The 16,343-nt window shown below is 40.2% G+C and overlaps 1 protein-coding gene across 4 annotated transcripts in view; it reads right to left on the minus strand.

The window, feature by feature from the left end:
• Positions 1 to 16,343, minus strand: part of TMEM266 (transmembrane protein 266) — an 86,463-nt gene that overhangs the window by 18,827 nt on the left and 51,293 nt on the right. For 3 of the 4 annotated variants that reach the window (XM_080396865.1, XM_080396864.1, XM_080396866.1), the window contains 3 exons: positions 9,578 to 9,634; positions 7,750 to 7,888; positions 6,154 to 6,269 (listed from right to left, as the gene is read on the minus strand). In XM_080396865.1, the coding sequence (XP_080252991.1) occupies positions 6,154 to 6,269; positions 7,750 to 7,888; positions 9,578 to 9,634 (312 nt within the window). The remainder of the gene's footprint in view (positions 1 to 6,153; positions 6,270 to 7,749; positions 7,889 to 9,577; positions 9,635 to 16,343) is intronic. The other variant, XM_080396867.1, reaches the window with a different exon arrangement.

The following is a 16,343-nucleotide window of genomic DNA, read 5'->3' on the forward strand; positions in this document are numbered from 1 at the left end:
TTGCCCTAAAGTCTATATAAGTCATTAAAACAGTAGAAAGCTGGAATGAAATAGTGTTGCGTAACTAATTTATTTTTTTTATTGACAGAGAAGAGGGTATTTATTTTGATAATGCTGTTTGTCTCACTCCCACGCTCACTGTTACTGATGCAAAGTCATCTGTACCTGCTCCACAGAGATGTAGAACTGTAACCCTGTTACAGATGCAGAGCATAAGATAGAGCCAAACCCCAACCCAATATACTGCATTCAAATGCAAACCCAAAATCTGAGTCTCTAGCATGTTCAAAAAGGGACTGGGTGGGATGAAAAAAAAATAATCACAGTTTATCCTAAGGATCAATTTAAGAAAATGAAAGGATGTTCAATAAAATACCTAGGAAAAGTTAAACAAGAAACTGGTATTTGCTCACAAAAGGCATGCATCTACTCAGAAAATCAGTTTAATATTAATTATTTCCAATTATTACTTTAAAATTATCCCAAGATATTGTAGAAACTGGAATACAGTTTTAGCCACTAAAAGCAACCCACTAAAAACAAAGGTTAAGTCTAAGAGAAGTGGGTGTTCCTTATGGGCGTAATTCAATGAGAGACTGCACAAGCAAATTATGTTGTAGGTGCTTATATCTATCGAACATTATATTGAACACTGACCTCGGGCAGTTCTAATGTGTAAAAGAGCTAATGAGATTGCTCTGACTGCATGTCATACAGTCCAGGGCAGGTTAAATAAATCATTAAAAGGTATAAAATGTAACAGTCTTTTTAAGTAAAAATTCTGGGCCAAGTTAAACACATGAAATTTCTATTTGCAGTAGGAGCTGATGTAGCTATCTGAATGTAGACCTGAGCCTTCTTAACACAGAGTACTGCAGAAGAGCTGTACTGAGAAAACCATGTTGCATGCTTTCAGGTAGACCCATCCTTCCTTCAGCCTCTAAGGAAGGATGAACATTAAGCATATCATGAGGGGGAAAAAAAAGAAAAAAGCATATAAACTTACAAAACATGCTTTGATCTGTTTAAATTAAGACTTACTCACAGGTATCAGCTCTGTGTTAAGAACCTTGTAAATACCACAGAGCGCCAGCAGGCAAATAATGCTGTTGTGTGAAAGAGAACTTGTTGCTATCAAGGAGAGTAAGGTAAACGCTCTCCTGACCCAAGATAGTTACAACCTGAGCACTGGCCCAATTGAGACTGCTACTGACATTATTTACCAGGACACCTATGATATTCATCATCTTTTAACTACATGTACTTTGGTAGCTTCTGGTGGGTTCCTTTATCAGTAAGTTCCAAAATACTTTGCAATAGAAAAAATATATTTGAAAACTACATCGTCTCACAGCTAATCTAGGCTGAAATGGACCTGTGAGGGTCATCTAGTCCAACAACCCACTTAAAGCAAGTCCGCTTAGCTCAGGTTGCTAAAAGCCTGTCCTGTCAAGTTGTGATTATCTCCAAGGTTGTATACACCACAACCTCCCTGCACCTCTGAGAAGAGCCTGGCTACACCTGCCCATAAGGGAGCTGAAGACAGCAATAAATGTGTAATACAGGTGGCTAATGTGAAAATACCAAGAAAAAAAAAAGGGAGATCCTTATATGAGACCATCTGTATGAGTAGATTGTCAGGCATGAATAGAAAGTTAATTGATGGTAAGTTTAAACTTACTTAAGTTCGTTCAAAATTTGTTACGTGTCCTCTTGTTGCACAAACTTTGCAACATTTTGGCAGGAAACAAACCAGAAAGAACTATGGGGCAACCTCTGCATCTCCTCACTCAAAGAATGCATCAGGTGATTATTTATAAGCAGGTAAAATGACAGAGACCTACCCAAAGCTCTAGACAACATCTTAGTTTACATGCCTGGTTTTATAAAATGTGCCACTCATCCTATCAGATATTATACAACATGCATGTAAGACTCAAAAAGGGGCTTAGCAGTGAATCATACAGTACTTCCCTTTAATGGCCTAGCAACGGAGTATGATTGACATAGTTTCAGAGAGATCAATGAACATTTTAGCCAGAAGCTTATTCGTGTCTAATGCAGGAGCAATAACTTTGCTCAATTCTATTAGTGCTGTCTGTACAGAATGCCCTGCCCTAAAACTCATCTGCCACTGGGATACAATCCAATGTTTATTTCCATTAGTTTAGCCATTGTTGGTAACAATAAAAATCAGGAGACAGTTGCAAACTAATGATTTACGGACAGAATGAAACACGGGATGACCTTGGCTGCCTTCCATTCACCAAGAAAATGACTGGTAGTTTGAAATAAATTAAAATTATTGCAAAAGGATAACATAAGTTATTCCTCCGATAGGTAATTTTACCAGCTAAATAGCCCTGTCATTAAACTAGCAGCTGTTGGACAAATTATATTCCAAGATAAAAATTATAATTTCCATAGTAGTTGCAGCTTTGAGAATGATGAAACTCCCAGTTCTATAGAAGCTGACAGAAAAGGAGCTCCTGCGATAAGGCTGAATGCAGAGTCTTGGCTGGACTGTACTCAGCTGAATGACTCTTGTGAAAGTTAAGCAGAAAATATCACATAAGTATATCTATTATCAGAAGTGGAAATTCCTTTACAGGTGATTCCAGAGGAAAAAAGCAACTTCCCTGACTGGAATTCACATTGTTAATGAAATTTCGGAACTTTGTTTTGCAATTTAAGTTATTCTGATAAAACAATACCATCAGGAAAATACTCTTCATGTTTTTCACAGTAATTTCAGTGAAACGTTTTTACCTTTTACCTTTACCCATTTTTAGAAATCCCTGCTACTGTGATTGTTAATGTTTCTCATGTTTTGTGAAGTCCTGTACAGCCACCTCAGCCCTTTCAGTATTTTCTGCCTTGACTACCCTCATGCTCCACTCCCTTTCAATGACTTCTTTCTTGGCCAATGGACAATAAATAAAACTGCAAACTACTCAAACAGTTTCAGTGGGGTACTACAGAGAACAAAGCAGTAGTCCATGCAACTATAAGTTATAAAACATATTCTGGTTTTCACATGTATGGCTAGCCAAAAATCAACATCTGGAAAGAGTTTTCATGTTTGCAGAAGTATGTCTCTAATGTCATTTAGGAATGGAAATGTACTTTATAGTTGTGATACCCTATCACTGGCCAAAAAAAATGTACAACTGACAAAAGAAACAGATTTCAAAAAGTAAGATGAAGGGAGGTTGCATCTTTCCTGCATTTATTTTTTTAAAGCAGGAACTCTCGGTTTTGCCTGTCATGTGTTAAGTACCAGCTTCAAAACAGGAAGGCATGGGACTTCTCAGAGAACTGGCCACCAATTATTTTGGTTTTAAATCCTGAACAAAACAGGCTAATACTTTTTCCCCAGTTTCTCTTCAGAAATAATGAATATTTTGTCTGAAACGTTCAAAATTAATTTCCTCTGCAATAGATGCCAGACTTTGAGAATTTCAATCCCAATTGCCTGATAAGCGGCAAAGCAGTAAGAAACTGAACACAGGATCTCAGAAAAGAAAGTGTTGGGACTTTCTGACAGGAATGTTTTCAGCCCTGTCTATAATTATCAAGTAAACTCAAATCATCAGTGTAATCACAAAGATGCAGCCTCACAATGAATCAGTATCTACATTCACTACTGGGGTGTAGGCAACCATGGTGGCTTGCCCGTTCTTCCTACTTGGGCTGGCACTGGTATGTCCCAGCATGTATTAGAGGCAACAGGTCAACCCCTACAGGCCGCTGCCAGCTATCCTATCTGCCATGCCAGACATGGCACCACACACACAGCAGACTGGAATCCCTTGTGGCCAGCACTCCAGATTTAGGAACAGCCAGACTGCTGAGGCAAACCTTCACCCAAAAACACAGGGATGCACACAAACGCCACAAACAAGCCATCCTTAAAAAGGTCAGAAAAGATGATAAAATGAAAAAGCAAAAAAAACTGGCAGAATTTTAGACATTAAATACCATTAGGAGACATTTTTCCCACCAGATACTGTACACAATGTTAATGTGAATATTATAATGCTGATAAGTTGTTCCTGACTGAATTATGAAGCTAATAATTTACAAAGGAAAGATGCAGTACTTGTGTCAATGTCTTACGTTGCTAACTGTAGCAAATTAGTACATTTACCTCATATTATACAGCTGAGACATTTGTTTGGCAGGCAGCCAGGACAGTAAAATAAGAAGGATTAGCATGCTGTCATTTTTCTATAGTCCCTATTTTTCCATAGCTGATGACACTTGAAAGCTAGGAGAGAACCTGCTTTGTTTTCACAGATTTACTCATCTACCAATGCAGTATTTCTTTGTGCTTGATGTACAGCTATGCTGCAACCATCAGGGCTCAGATTAGGGCTACTATGCTCAGATGTTTTGCAAGCCAGGAATGCAGATAAGAAGTATATGGATGAGAATGGAGAGCAGCAAAAGCTGCTCCTGAACCCCACTTGGGATGAGTCCACCTTTATTCAAAGGCTATGAAATAACACCTAAAATTGTCTAGAGATTGAGAGTGTTATCTGGCTGCACAATACATTTCCTACAATTCAGTGTTTTCAAATGTATGACTGTCAAGAACTTTAGCCTAATAGTTGTCTGTCTGACAGACAAAATACTGCAACAGGAGTCCAGAAATCATTGATTTGCCTAGTGCATTTGGTCAAAGAATAATCCCTCCCCTGTAAAATGGGGTATATACCATTTCCCAGTTCTTTTCACAACCATGACAGAGCCATGAATCAATAACACTGTGCAAAGCCATCATGAAGAGGATTGAAGTTTTGCCATTGAAGGTACTTAGACAGTTGGAAGAAACTAATTTTTGGCAAAAGTCAAGCCTAAGTTTTAGGAATTGGTTACAGTTAACATGAGAGACTCTCTAAAACAGTGCTATGAAATGACACACAGTGTCAACAGGTCTTTGAAATTCATCACACAGACAAGACAACCTAACACTACCAAGAGTTCATTGCAGCATCCTAGGCTGAGACCCCGGAGACCTGGAACTAAATCTAAGAAGCCATTTGGGGACTTAAAATACTTCTGAAACCATCAGTATTTAGCTTCCTCGGTAAAATGTGGGCACCTAAATCTCTGCTCCAGATTATGTACCTTTTGGGCTGTTGGTCTGTTCTGGGACAAGTTGCGTCTCCTCCTGTCTGCTCAGGCCTGTCAACTTTTTGACTGATTAAGCCATTCAGACTTACAAGTCTCCTCATTTTTGTATTTGAAAAGCACCTACCACAAGTGGGAAGTGGGAACTGAAGCTAGAAATCTCCAGGATTTATTTGGACACCTCACAGTTACCCTTACAACTGACACAAGAAACAAGTCACTTGGGCAATCATTCTGCTGTGGTTTGACGGTTACCTGAACGCCCACCTAGGGTGGGCCTCAACATGCATCCCCGGTATCCCTGGTTTCTACTTTAAGTTAGGCTATTCAAGAACTCATTTGCATGAGACAAACTGCAAAAACTCCTGGCTCATTGCCCCAAAACAGTGGTTTTATGTGTTTTTCATGTGAAGGTATTAATTTGAGATATTTTAAGCTTTACCTTCCCTTACCTCAAAAGACTGAATCACTCAACATTTGGGGGCCTGGGAAAAGTCTTAAATCTTGACTTGGTTCCAGGAACTAGAAGCTTCTATTGCAACATTTTGAATCTGCCAAGAGTCTCTGACCTACAGGGAAGCTGCATTCTGCATTTAAAGCAGGGAGATTCATTAGCTTTCAACTGCATATACTTTTCCTAGGAATATGGCCTTAATATATCTGCAACTGCTAATACAGCCAACAACAGCAATCACTTTTGCATGTTCTTTGTATCATGTCTAGCTATCTTTCCTCAATCAGTTAATTACACACTGGAAGCACTCTTTTTTCTATTTCATACTTCTGTTTTCCTCACCTTAAAAAACAAAAGCACAGCAGCAGAAGGAGACAACTGCTGTTTCACAAATAGCATGCTGACGATATCCTGGCTGCGGCTAATATTTCCTTAACACCGAGACCTGTCACCTTACACTAGAAGTCCTAGGGATACTTCACAAACCTTAACTTGCAAAGTACATGAACTGTTTGATTTGCCATGACAAGCTATGCGTAAAGGAAGACATAACTGAACTTTACCCCTTGTTCTTGGCAGATCTGGGTTAGTCTTTCCAGCTGCTCATCTTGAATAACCTTTGCCTTCTCATATTGCTGAATCATCATCTCCATCTCCACTTTCACTGGAAGGACATAGGCTGGAAAACACAAATAAGCACTTAAAGTAACCCAGCTGTGATTAAGTTTTTTTTATCAGAGGGAAAACCTTTACAGGCCAAAAAGAGCGTCACCCCTTTCACTTGCATCTGGAGAACTAGAGTATTTTCTTATAGAAAAAGCACTTGGACTGTTTCTTGTGGGGAATGATAGCTAACATGTGCAGTGCATCAGCAGGGTCTAGATGTTGTTTGGCGAGACCTCCATTCGCCTGGCTGAGCTGAAAGGCGCCCAGCATGCTCTTCCTAGCTTCTGCTGCACTAATACAGTTCTTTTCCAGTGATTACCACAGAATTCCTGAATTGCGTGGTAGGAGGATTTTCTGCTTAGAGTTAGGCCCATCCCCTCTAAACCTGAACAGCATGGCTCCCTTAGGAAAAGAACTATTCCAGAGCCCAGGGCACTTAATTCCTAGACTTCGCTGTAAGAAATGAATCCTTAATGGAAATAGCAGAATAAGAGGGATATTTCAAAAAACCGAAAAAGACGTGTATCTTCTATTGTTTTTCCAAGCTGCAGCCCAGTTTTCAATAGGTCTTCTGAACACCCCTGGCAATTTTGCTCCTGTCATAACTATGGCAAACTCAGACGATCAGCAAGGCTGTTCAATGCATACTGCAATTCCTGTTATTTTCTGAAACTACAGGAGATCCCAAACTTTTCTTGGATGCTTCAGTCGGAGAGCTTTCTTCAGCTCTGAATACAGAGCTTCCTGGGCATCTAAACCCAACATACCAACTTGATCTTCCACATATGAGCAAAGTGACCATTTATTCCTTTTCCGCTTCTCTTCTCTGTAACCTCCAATGCCTGAAATCACTGAACACAAAGGAGAACAGTGAAGTCCTTGCTTCCAAACACTGCCACCAGCTCTGCTCTCTGCAACCTCAACTTGCTGGGGCTTTATCATCTTCCCTGGTGCTTCCCTACAGAGATCTGTGCAAAACAATACCAATTCATGCTTCATTGCACACCAGCACCGCAGAAAGCACCTTCAGCATGGAACCCCCATGGTGAGAAAATGCTCCTGGAATCTGACATAAAAATAGTATTACAGATGAAAACTTGGAAAAGAAAGCCCCAAGACAGAGTTAGCTGTATGGAAATAGAGAGGGTGCAGCAAAGATCAGAAAAGCAGATTGGAAGCAATTATTTTGCAGAATCAGGAAGCAGGTCAGGGCATTTGCTTTACAGCATAGGGGACGTGAAGATGTCTAACAGAAAACCAAACCGATCGATTATAAAGGCTCCTAGGTAACAGGAGATACACAGCCATGAACTTGAGACCTGCTCTCCTCCATGGGAGTCATAACTCTTTTCTGTTCAGTGCTTTTAAAATGTAAGAGGAATGAGAACGACAGAAACAGTGGTGGCAAAAGAAACTTTTTGTATTTTTAAAAAAATCTTTTTTCCCAGCCTGCCAGGTAATTCTGGGGAGTCATAAACTGAATCACCACTCACCATCAACGATCCTCTTCACCCTCCATATTCGTAGTGTGATAATAAGGCTGATAGCATCCCATGGGCTGCTGGGGCCATTAGCCACTGTTGAGGCCACCATTGGTGCCAAGGACAAGATTATGACAGCACCATCAAACACCTAAAGAGAAATCAGCTTTTTCAAACCCTTCCTAAAGACCATAATGCTGCCATTCCTGCTTGGGGTCTTGAAGGGCTCCCACTTTGCCAAAAAGAAACGCAATTACAGTACATATTTGAAAGGGATATGAGAGGTGGTCAAGCTACGGAAAGGCTGCATCCTTTTTAGGCAGCACAACAGAATTCCTTTGTGCATTTTATGAGGTGAGGAGAGATAAACTGTGGTGGAAGGGCAGGGAGAGAGAAAGGTATTTGGAAACACTGGCCAAAATCCCCAAGCAGAAGTGATAGCCTAAATGATATTACAGCCAAAGAGTTTTATTATCATTGGTATTTATTACCTGATTACTTGGCATTATGTCATCCCAAAAAAGGATACAGCCCCTGCCCATAGATCTTACTGTCTAAATGAAGAGATCAAGATGACAAGTAGAAAACGATGGAGCAAAGAGACTTGATGGCTCTTGGTCACGTCCTGACTGCACAATGTGTGTGGGAACGGCTGTGCATCAAGACAGAAAGACTCCCTGCTCTCACCTTTATTGAGCAGCTAGGTTTCCAAGGATTTTGACAACTGGGACTATTCAGAATGATTTGTATGACATTCGTTGCACTGGGATTAGATCAGAAAAGAATATTGTACAAAGTATTAGAAACGTGTGAGTAAATAAATTTCAGAGCAAACTGGCAATGGTGGTGTGCCTGCCCTACACTCACCTAGCAGGGTAGAAAAGAATAAATACCATGTTCTCACTCCCACTGAGACATTTCCCAGCTGCCAAAAACCATTGATTAATGGTTTGCATAAGGAAGTGGGACGGATTTTTATAAGCACCACACATTCAGAATTGTGCGTAACAATTTAGTGTGTTGAAAAGAAACACTTCTTACTGCCACCATTTCATGGGCAGTGAACAATATGACTCCATTTCAAATTACCAAAATGAATTATCAGAAATTGCTGCATTAAGTCTCACTAATGAGTCTCTGAATCAGTCATTTAAGTTTCACTTCAGTTTTTCTGAAAAACATGTTAAAAGGTTTACAACTTTAGTATTAAAATGTGTGAGCCTCTAGACCGAGAAAACCCATTTTTTCTTCTGGTGCATCCTATGCAGTACTAATTTATCAGACAGGTATCAAGAAAGAGCTTTTAATTTTTCTGATCTCCAGATTTCTGTTAAGTTTAGGATTATGTGTTGCTTCTAACACACGTATTTCCTTATCTGCCTTTGCAACAGTATGCACATTCTACCTCATTTTTAATTTGAGGTACAAATTACAGTGTTTATCATAATTGAATTTAAAAAAAATTCACAACAAAATTGGGGGGTTTGCCAAACCACTATTTTTTATCAGAAAGTTTGTGTTGCTCATTATCCCAGGGTGGCAGTACCAACAGTCAGACTAGCACAACTCTAACAAAAGACACACAAATAACAAAAATGCTACAATCCCTCCTTTCTTAAAATATTTCCAAATATTGCACTCTTCTCAGTGTCTCACGTAAAGAGAGATGACATCATACAGCTATGTATACCTGCATGCAATGAGAAGAATGTGCATATTTATCAGAGTTAAAAGATACTGTATTGCATCAGGTCTACAACAAACAAACTGCTACCCAAAGCAGTTTGAATATTCTTACTGTGTGTGTCTCAAAAACAGTACAAAGAGTAGGAGTGCTTACCTCTATTTTGTTTTCAATGTAATCCCATATGCCAAGGACCACAATCCTCAAAATAGTCTAGTAAAATAGATTAGGGGGAAAAGAGACGATGAATGTTTTTGTAATTTTAGACAAACATTTAGTCTTTTATCTGTTTAGGGGATAATTTTTTGTCTTTATTTAAGCATTATGCATTTTTTCCGAATAATAGTAAGGATCTAGAAAAGCTACGCTTCTGTATTATAAATGCAGGTATTGCTTTCCAACCACTATATTGACTCAGTGAAACTTCCATAAACAAGTTTCCAGTTCAAACGTTCATCAGCCTTTCCATCCTCCTAAAAATTCGCTTTTAGACTTGTCAGATTTAGATTACCCATCCCTCTCCACCCCACCCCTGACCCAAACCTATACAAGATCCACTGTGGGGCCCCCTCAATTGGAACGGGGGAAGATTCTCTTTTCTTGCCATCTTTGATATGCCAGTGCTTACTATTTTCTAAGAAAAGAGAGGAGGCACTGCCCTCTCTTGATACCTAAAGAAACTGACATTTCGTCAATCTGAAGAGCAGAGGCTCCTACTCTCCCCCTCTGGAGTACAGGGCTCTTGGCCTACTATGAAACCTCCCAGAAAGTCACAGGATAAGGGAGAAAAATATCTCTGTGATCTTCCTCTACAAAGTAAAACAGCTATACGTAGCGGCAGTAGCTAGAAAAGAGGAATAAGGAGAGAACACAGAATGAACCAATGGTGAATTCCCATTTAAAAATTCAATGGCATCTTTCCTACTGATTTTTAACTCAGCTTTCGGAAAATGCAATGCAAAAATAAAAATCAATCATCCAACTAATGACTGAAATTGAATTCACATAAAAGCGTAACTGGTAGGGACATCTTCTGCCAACAGCAACATCAAGGTCAGATTTTGACAGACTGTACAGGCACGAAAACTAACTGCAGCTGCGTGCCTCGCGAAGAAGATCAAAATGCTACTGTCTCCATCACAGAACAGTACTAATGACAAAGCTCAGCAGGCCTGTGTGTGAGGGGTGACCATGCCAAGCATTGTGCAGAAAAAACTTACTCTGATGAATATATGTATCTCTTCTTCATTACAAATACAAATATATTAAATCCCAACCAACTCTGAATTTATGCCAAACATATCAGCGCTAATTGCAGAACACTGCTGGGTTTTTCGGTAGCGTTCCCGTGCATGGTTCTGCCAAACCCCATGAGCCCAATTGCCTGACTTGGCCCAGGATGACTGTACCAAGTTCTGTCTTGGCCCAAACCTGGGTAACAGCACTTAATCCTGTTTCGCAGAGGGGGACGTTGCTGTGGGAGATACGGTCCTTTCAGACCCCGGCCTCATACCATCAATGAGCAGGAAAGTGAACCAGCCAACGCTTACTCAGAAATGGCGTATGAGCAGCATTGGCCAAGTCTGGCTAAGAAAGGGAGTCACTAGCCAGAAAAGAAAGCACAGTGCTCTCCTTCCTCTACAAAAAATTACAAGACTTTACATAGACACCAAGAACTGTTAATGCTGCTGGTCTGTGCTCCTAAAAAGAACATTTTACTTCCAAAGCATTTTACAAATGCAGTGTAGGAATAAGGCTCACACTAATTTCCTTATTAACCTATATGTTCGACGTTTCTATGTGGAGGAAGAGGTACACAACAGCAGCTCCTCAAATCCCTCAATGACCCCAAATTCACCAGCATGATGTGATGTAAACACAACGTGTAAGTACACATGCTGCTGTAAAACTAAGGCACTCCTGCAGCCTCAACTCAGGCCTTGAGCAGAATACTTTCAGACAAAACCATCCCAGCTCCTCTGTAAGCACCTCCCTTGCTCCCCCGCTGAGAAGCTCCACAAAACTTAAGCACAAGTTACTGGTGAGCCTGTGAGTTCAGCTGTATCTGTTACCCTCAGGTCTGCCACAGACAGTTCCGCAGCGGCCAGACATTGGGAAATGCAGAAGAGGTGCCTTCGTTAAAGCTTGGACGCTACCCTTCCTACAGCAATTCTGTTGACAGCATAGAGAAACCTGGCTCCTTCTACGCCTAGGCAGCATTTATGAAGAGCTAGGTCACCTAACTAAATGATGGCTGAACACTCAACACCTTCACAGTAACTGAGGGTTAAAATCTTTTGACCTTTGGATAGGTGTGCACAAAGGTATTTTCACTGAAATAAGGTGTATCTGCACAAAGAGATTTGAAACACGGTCTCACAACCCTAAATATGATTTAACATGGGGCTGTTGAGGGAACACAAAAAAGGATTTTCCTTTCTACCTTTTTAATTCCTCATCACAGTGTTTAAATCAGACTGTGCTGCTGTCATATTAATGTTCCAGGGGCTGGAAGCTAGCACAAATGTTTCCATTTTCAGTCTGCTGGTGTGAATCAGCACAAGTCAGCAGTGACTGCGAGTCTACTCAGCAGACAATTTAATGCAGTAATGGTTGTTGGTGCTACCTCTGGAAGACAGGTCTCCTCTTCACAAAAATACCTTGATGATTAGCATCTTTGCTCTCAGCTAGAGCAGACACACTGTGGGAAGGGGGAGTGTAAGGGCAGAATGAACCCAGCTCCCCATCTGAGATGCACTCTTCAGAACAAACTGGGCACAGCTAAGGGCTAAGCTTAAAAAACACTTGTTCTGTATGGAAGGTCTTAAAGATATGTATCAGCAATGTCACTCTTAACCAAAAAAGCCCACATCGTCACTGAAGTGACAAGACTGTCAGGCAGCTTTTCCTTGGTGCCCTGGGGAAAAGTACCATGACTTCAAAAGTCACAGACTGCATCCGTCTGGAGACACAGGTGCCATACACTTACTACTCACTGGCCAGTCTTCACTAGCAGCAACACCAAACTAGGTTTAGCTTCCTCTACTCTCCCTCTGTTCGTACAAAGCACAAGATACATCCACTGCTGCTGCCATAACTCTTACCCAGAGGAGTCTGAACCAAGCAAACGTGGACTTCACCGAGCAAATCTCCCTGACTGTTCAATATCATACTTTGACTGAAATGAAAGCATTGGCATTACCTACAAAACAACATCTTAGTACTTTCCCTAAACAATCAAAAATATATTTCAAACAAATACATATCGCATTTGATTGTGTACTTTCTCTGTACAGAACCTAAAAAATGAGAACCTGTAGCAGAATCTGAAAAAAACAGAGACAGAAATCAATAATCCAGGAAGCTTCCTATGTACATGTACCAAACCAAAAAACGCATATGAATTAGGAGAGAATTGCAAACTGTTCATCACAGACAAAATATAAACGTTAGTCACAACTCTACCATTTGTAGACTGTAGAATCTAGAAGAAATAGGGAAAAAATGGAGCAGCACTGCTGTTTCCTACTGATGTGCAGGCATTTTTCAGCACTGTAGCAAACGCACACATAGTTTTGCATTACACAGGCATTCTGCATTTTGGGACAGATAGATTTGAAAGCAAACATTAAATATCAGTGGGAGTACTCTTCTGTTAAAGGCCACTGCCAGCTTGTTTTTTGTACTTGCAAAAAAATGCTTTAGCATTTCTTGACTAGAAGTCTTTCAATTAGAACGTCCTTAACATACAGATTTTTTGGTTGTATCAAAGGTTGTACCTTTTTTGTTTTATGAGAAAAGCTAAACTATAACATAAAAGTCTGTCCAGTGCACTAATAAAAGGGAAACGACTGAAGACTTCTGTTAACTTCTTTAACTCGCAGGAAATGCAAAGAGAAGTAAAATTTTAAACTGTTTTTCAGACAGAAATGTAATTTTGAAGTTGACAGTATCCCTTGGTGACAACACAGTTGTCTGACCTACATTAAGTGTCCTCAGTGAAGTTTATGAAGCACTGTCTGACGCTGCAGGTTCTCTCTCTAAGGGAAACCTGGTCAAGTCCTTTGCTGAGCCACCCGTGTGAATTCCCACAATCTGTGCGAGCTGGCTACATTTGTCAGCTGACTGCAAATGTGCATTAGGTAATTTTAAATACTTTCTTGCTTGCAGTTAGTATGCAATTTACTAGTCAGTGACTCACTGTGCCAAATTAGTCCATAGATTAAAGAGATCCAAAGCAGGAAGCACAGGAGGTGAAGCAGGCCCACCAGGTTTAGCTAACAGCAAAGAGAGCAACTCAGCACTTCAAGATGGAGTAGTGGTAGCACACGAGACAGGAGGAGGGAGTGGGGTGGAAGAGGTGTCTTGACAAGAGCCCTTCTTCCTTCCACTGCTACAAAACCAATCTATCTGTTACAGAGTATCTTTAACTTTGACTTGTACAGAAACTCTGAAGATTAAGCTTCTGCCTTTTGGGTATACCTTGTAAAGATAAAGTATTTATTGAAATCTTTCCCAGAAAGAACACCTTGTACCCAAACTGTAATATATAACCTCACTGGTTTGGGTCACTCCACAGAGGCCTTAGCTCATTCCCTCCTTCAAAGAATCTCCTCTTGCTATCTTCTGGTGCGCCCATCCTGAGACCCTGCGTTGGCTGTTCTGGCGCACGCTACCCCCAGCCCACCAGCGCACGGAAGAACTTATCAGCATCTTTAAACTGAGATCTCCTGTTTCCAGTGCATAGGCATCCTCCTCACGTGGTTCCTCTTCCGTCAAGCTCTCAAAGGCAACACGTAACTACTGACCTTACTCCGCATATTGCCCAGTACAAAACGCTCCCTGTGTACTGTGCTCTGTAACTGCTGTGGCTCTATTAGCACATGTGGTCACAGAGAAATAATTAACTGCAAAAGCGTGGTGACACCCACAGACATGAACACAGTATATTCTTTATTCTTTTTCACTGACTACAGCTAATACTACCCTAATAGGATACAGGATCCAAATGCATAAACACTGCAGGTCTATGTGTTCTTCCGTTCTCCCGTAATACCTGTTCTTAGGATATGGAAAAAAATAATTAATTTTAAACTGACAACTCTGGATGGATTAGAAAGGGCTTTTTGGGAACAGGAACAGCTTACTAGAGACACAGTGCACTACCATAAGGTAAATGCAGATTGGATAGAGAACTGTTCTTAAAAACCCTGCATCAGACGTTCCCTCCGGGCCCGATTACACTAGCACCAATTCCTGTCTTTGAACTGCACCACGTAAAAGGTGCCGGACTGTCACTGTCAAGAGATGAAAGCACAGATGAAGCACGGACAGAGCACACCATATAGGTCAGGTATATTCTTGGAAATGACGCTGGCAGACTGGCATTTCAGGAAGGTGTCTAGCTAAATTCCTAGACTTCCACAAAACCATTTTGCTTGGTAACTCCTTTTTTGTGAAGCAAAAAAAATTATTAGAAAAGAATTTGCACAGTATATTAAATATTTATTTTTTACACACTGGCAAAGAAGGAAGTTTAAATTAACCTTTATAAATCAGTATATAAAATCCGTACCTTTGTTTCTAGATCCCCCAATCAACCCCCTTAAAAATCAAAACATACACAGCCAGCAATGCAGTGCATTTATGCACCATGAGAAAAGTTGTGTGCACATTGAATGAAAGTAAATATCCACAAAAGAAGCCATAGCTTATGGAAGACTTATAGAATTAATAGAAGATTATGATCTTTCTGCTTAGCTGTTTAAAGCTCAGAAAAAAATGTAACAAAAAACCCATAACTGATTTCTCTAATATAAAATTATTAATTTGTTATGAAAAATCTATATGAGAAAGGCAGTATTTTCTCTGTCATTTGGGATGTTTTTCTTTTGTAACAGAACCTTAGTAGTAGGCTCTTCCTTAGCAAGTTGTGTTCCTTCCAAGGACTGCTTTTAACAAGGAGTAAAGTGTCAAACTACTACAAATACTTCCTTTAAACACATAGGATGAGGAAAACCTTGGGTTGTTTTTTTTTCCCCTGAAAGCGAAAATCTGAAATGCGCTTGTGAGCCATAGCTAACGAAACAAATTCTTTATCAGCTAGGACTCCAGACTTACTCTACTCAATTTGAGAAATTATTTCTTGGACGCAGATGCAGGAAAAAAGTTGCAATTCCGTGACTGCCTAACTTTTAAGCACATCAGAAGACTTGGTTACTCCCAGGGAAACACTCAAGTGCTGAAAGCTAGCAGAATGCCTGAGTGCTTGGCTGACTGAAGCACATACAGAGCAATGCAAACAACTAATATCAAAGAACTCAATTCTTGCACGCAAACAGTCTCATCAGTCTTAGTGGAAAAGAAGAACTGAACAACAGCTACAGAATCAAATATTTGTGGCAATGTGATAAGACTATTAAAATACAAGCAAACTCCAATCCACTTACCAAAACACTGTGACATTCCCCATCTTCCTTTTCTCAGCCAACTATTACCAAGGCTGAATTTGCCCTCTTGATAGGGTGTAACCCCGGCCTTGCCTTGCTGTTGGTACTGGTGTTTCCCCCCCAGTGTCTTTCTCTTCTCTTCTGTCTTAACATCTGGGTAACATTTGGTGCACAGACAAATCATAGTGATGTATGTAAACAGAGACAAACATACACAATCAACACCACTAGTAAATCCTGTTCTAATTGTTTGAAAAAAAGCAAAAAACTGATGTGCACTTCACTTGAATAAGGAACATTTTAACATTGGAAAGTCACAGACAGTGACAGAGGATATAAAATTAACAGAGTGCAATAAATTCCTTTAAGGCTTGTGGCTATAACACAAGCATAGAAGGAACAGAAAGATGTTGTGACAGTAGCTACTTAATTTTGTTGGCAGCTGTTCTGTTAACATTTGCCAGCTGCTGGCA

Source organism: Falco punctatus (genome assembly GCF_963210335.1).
Source record: "Falco punctatus genome assembly, chromosome: 7".
Lineage (NCBI taxonomy): Eukaryota > Metazoa > Chordata > Aves > Falconiformes > Falconidae > Falco > Falco punctatus.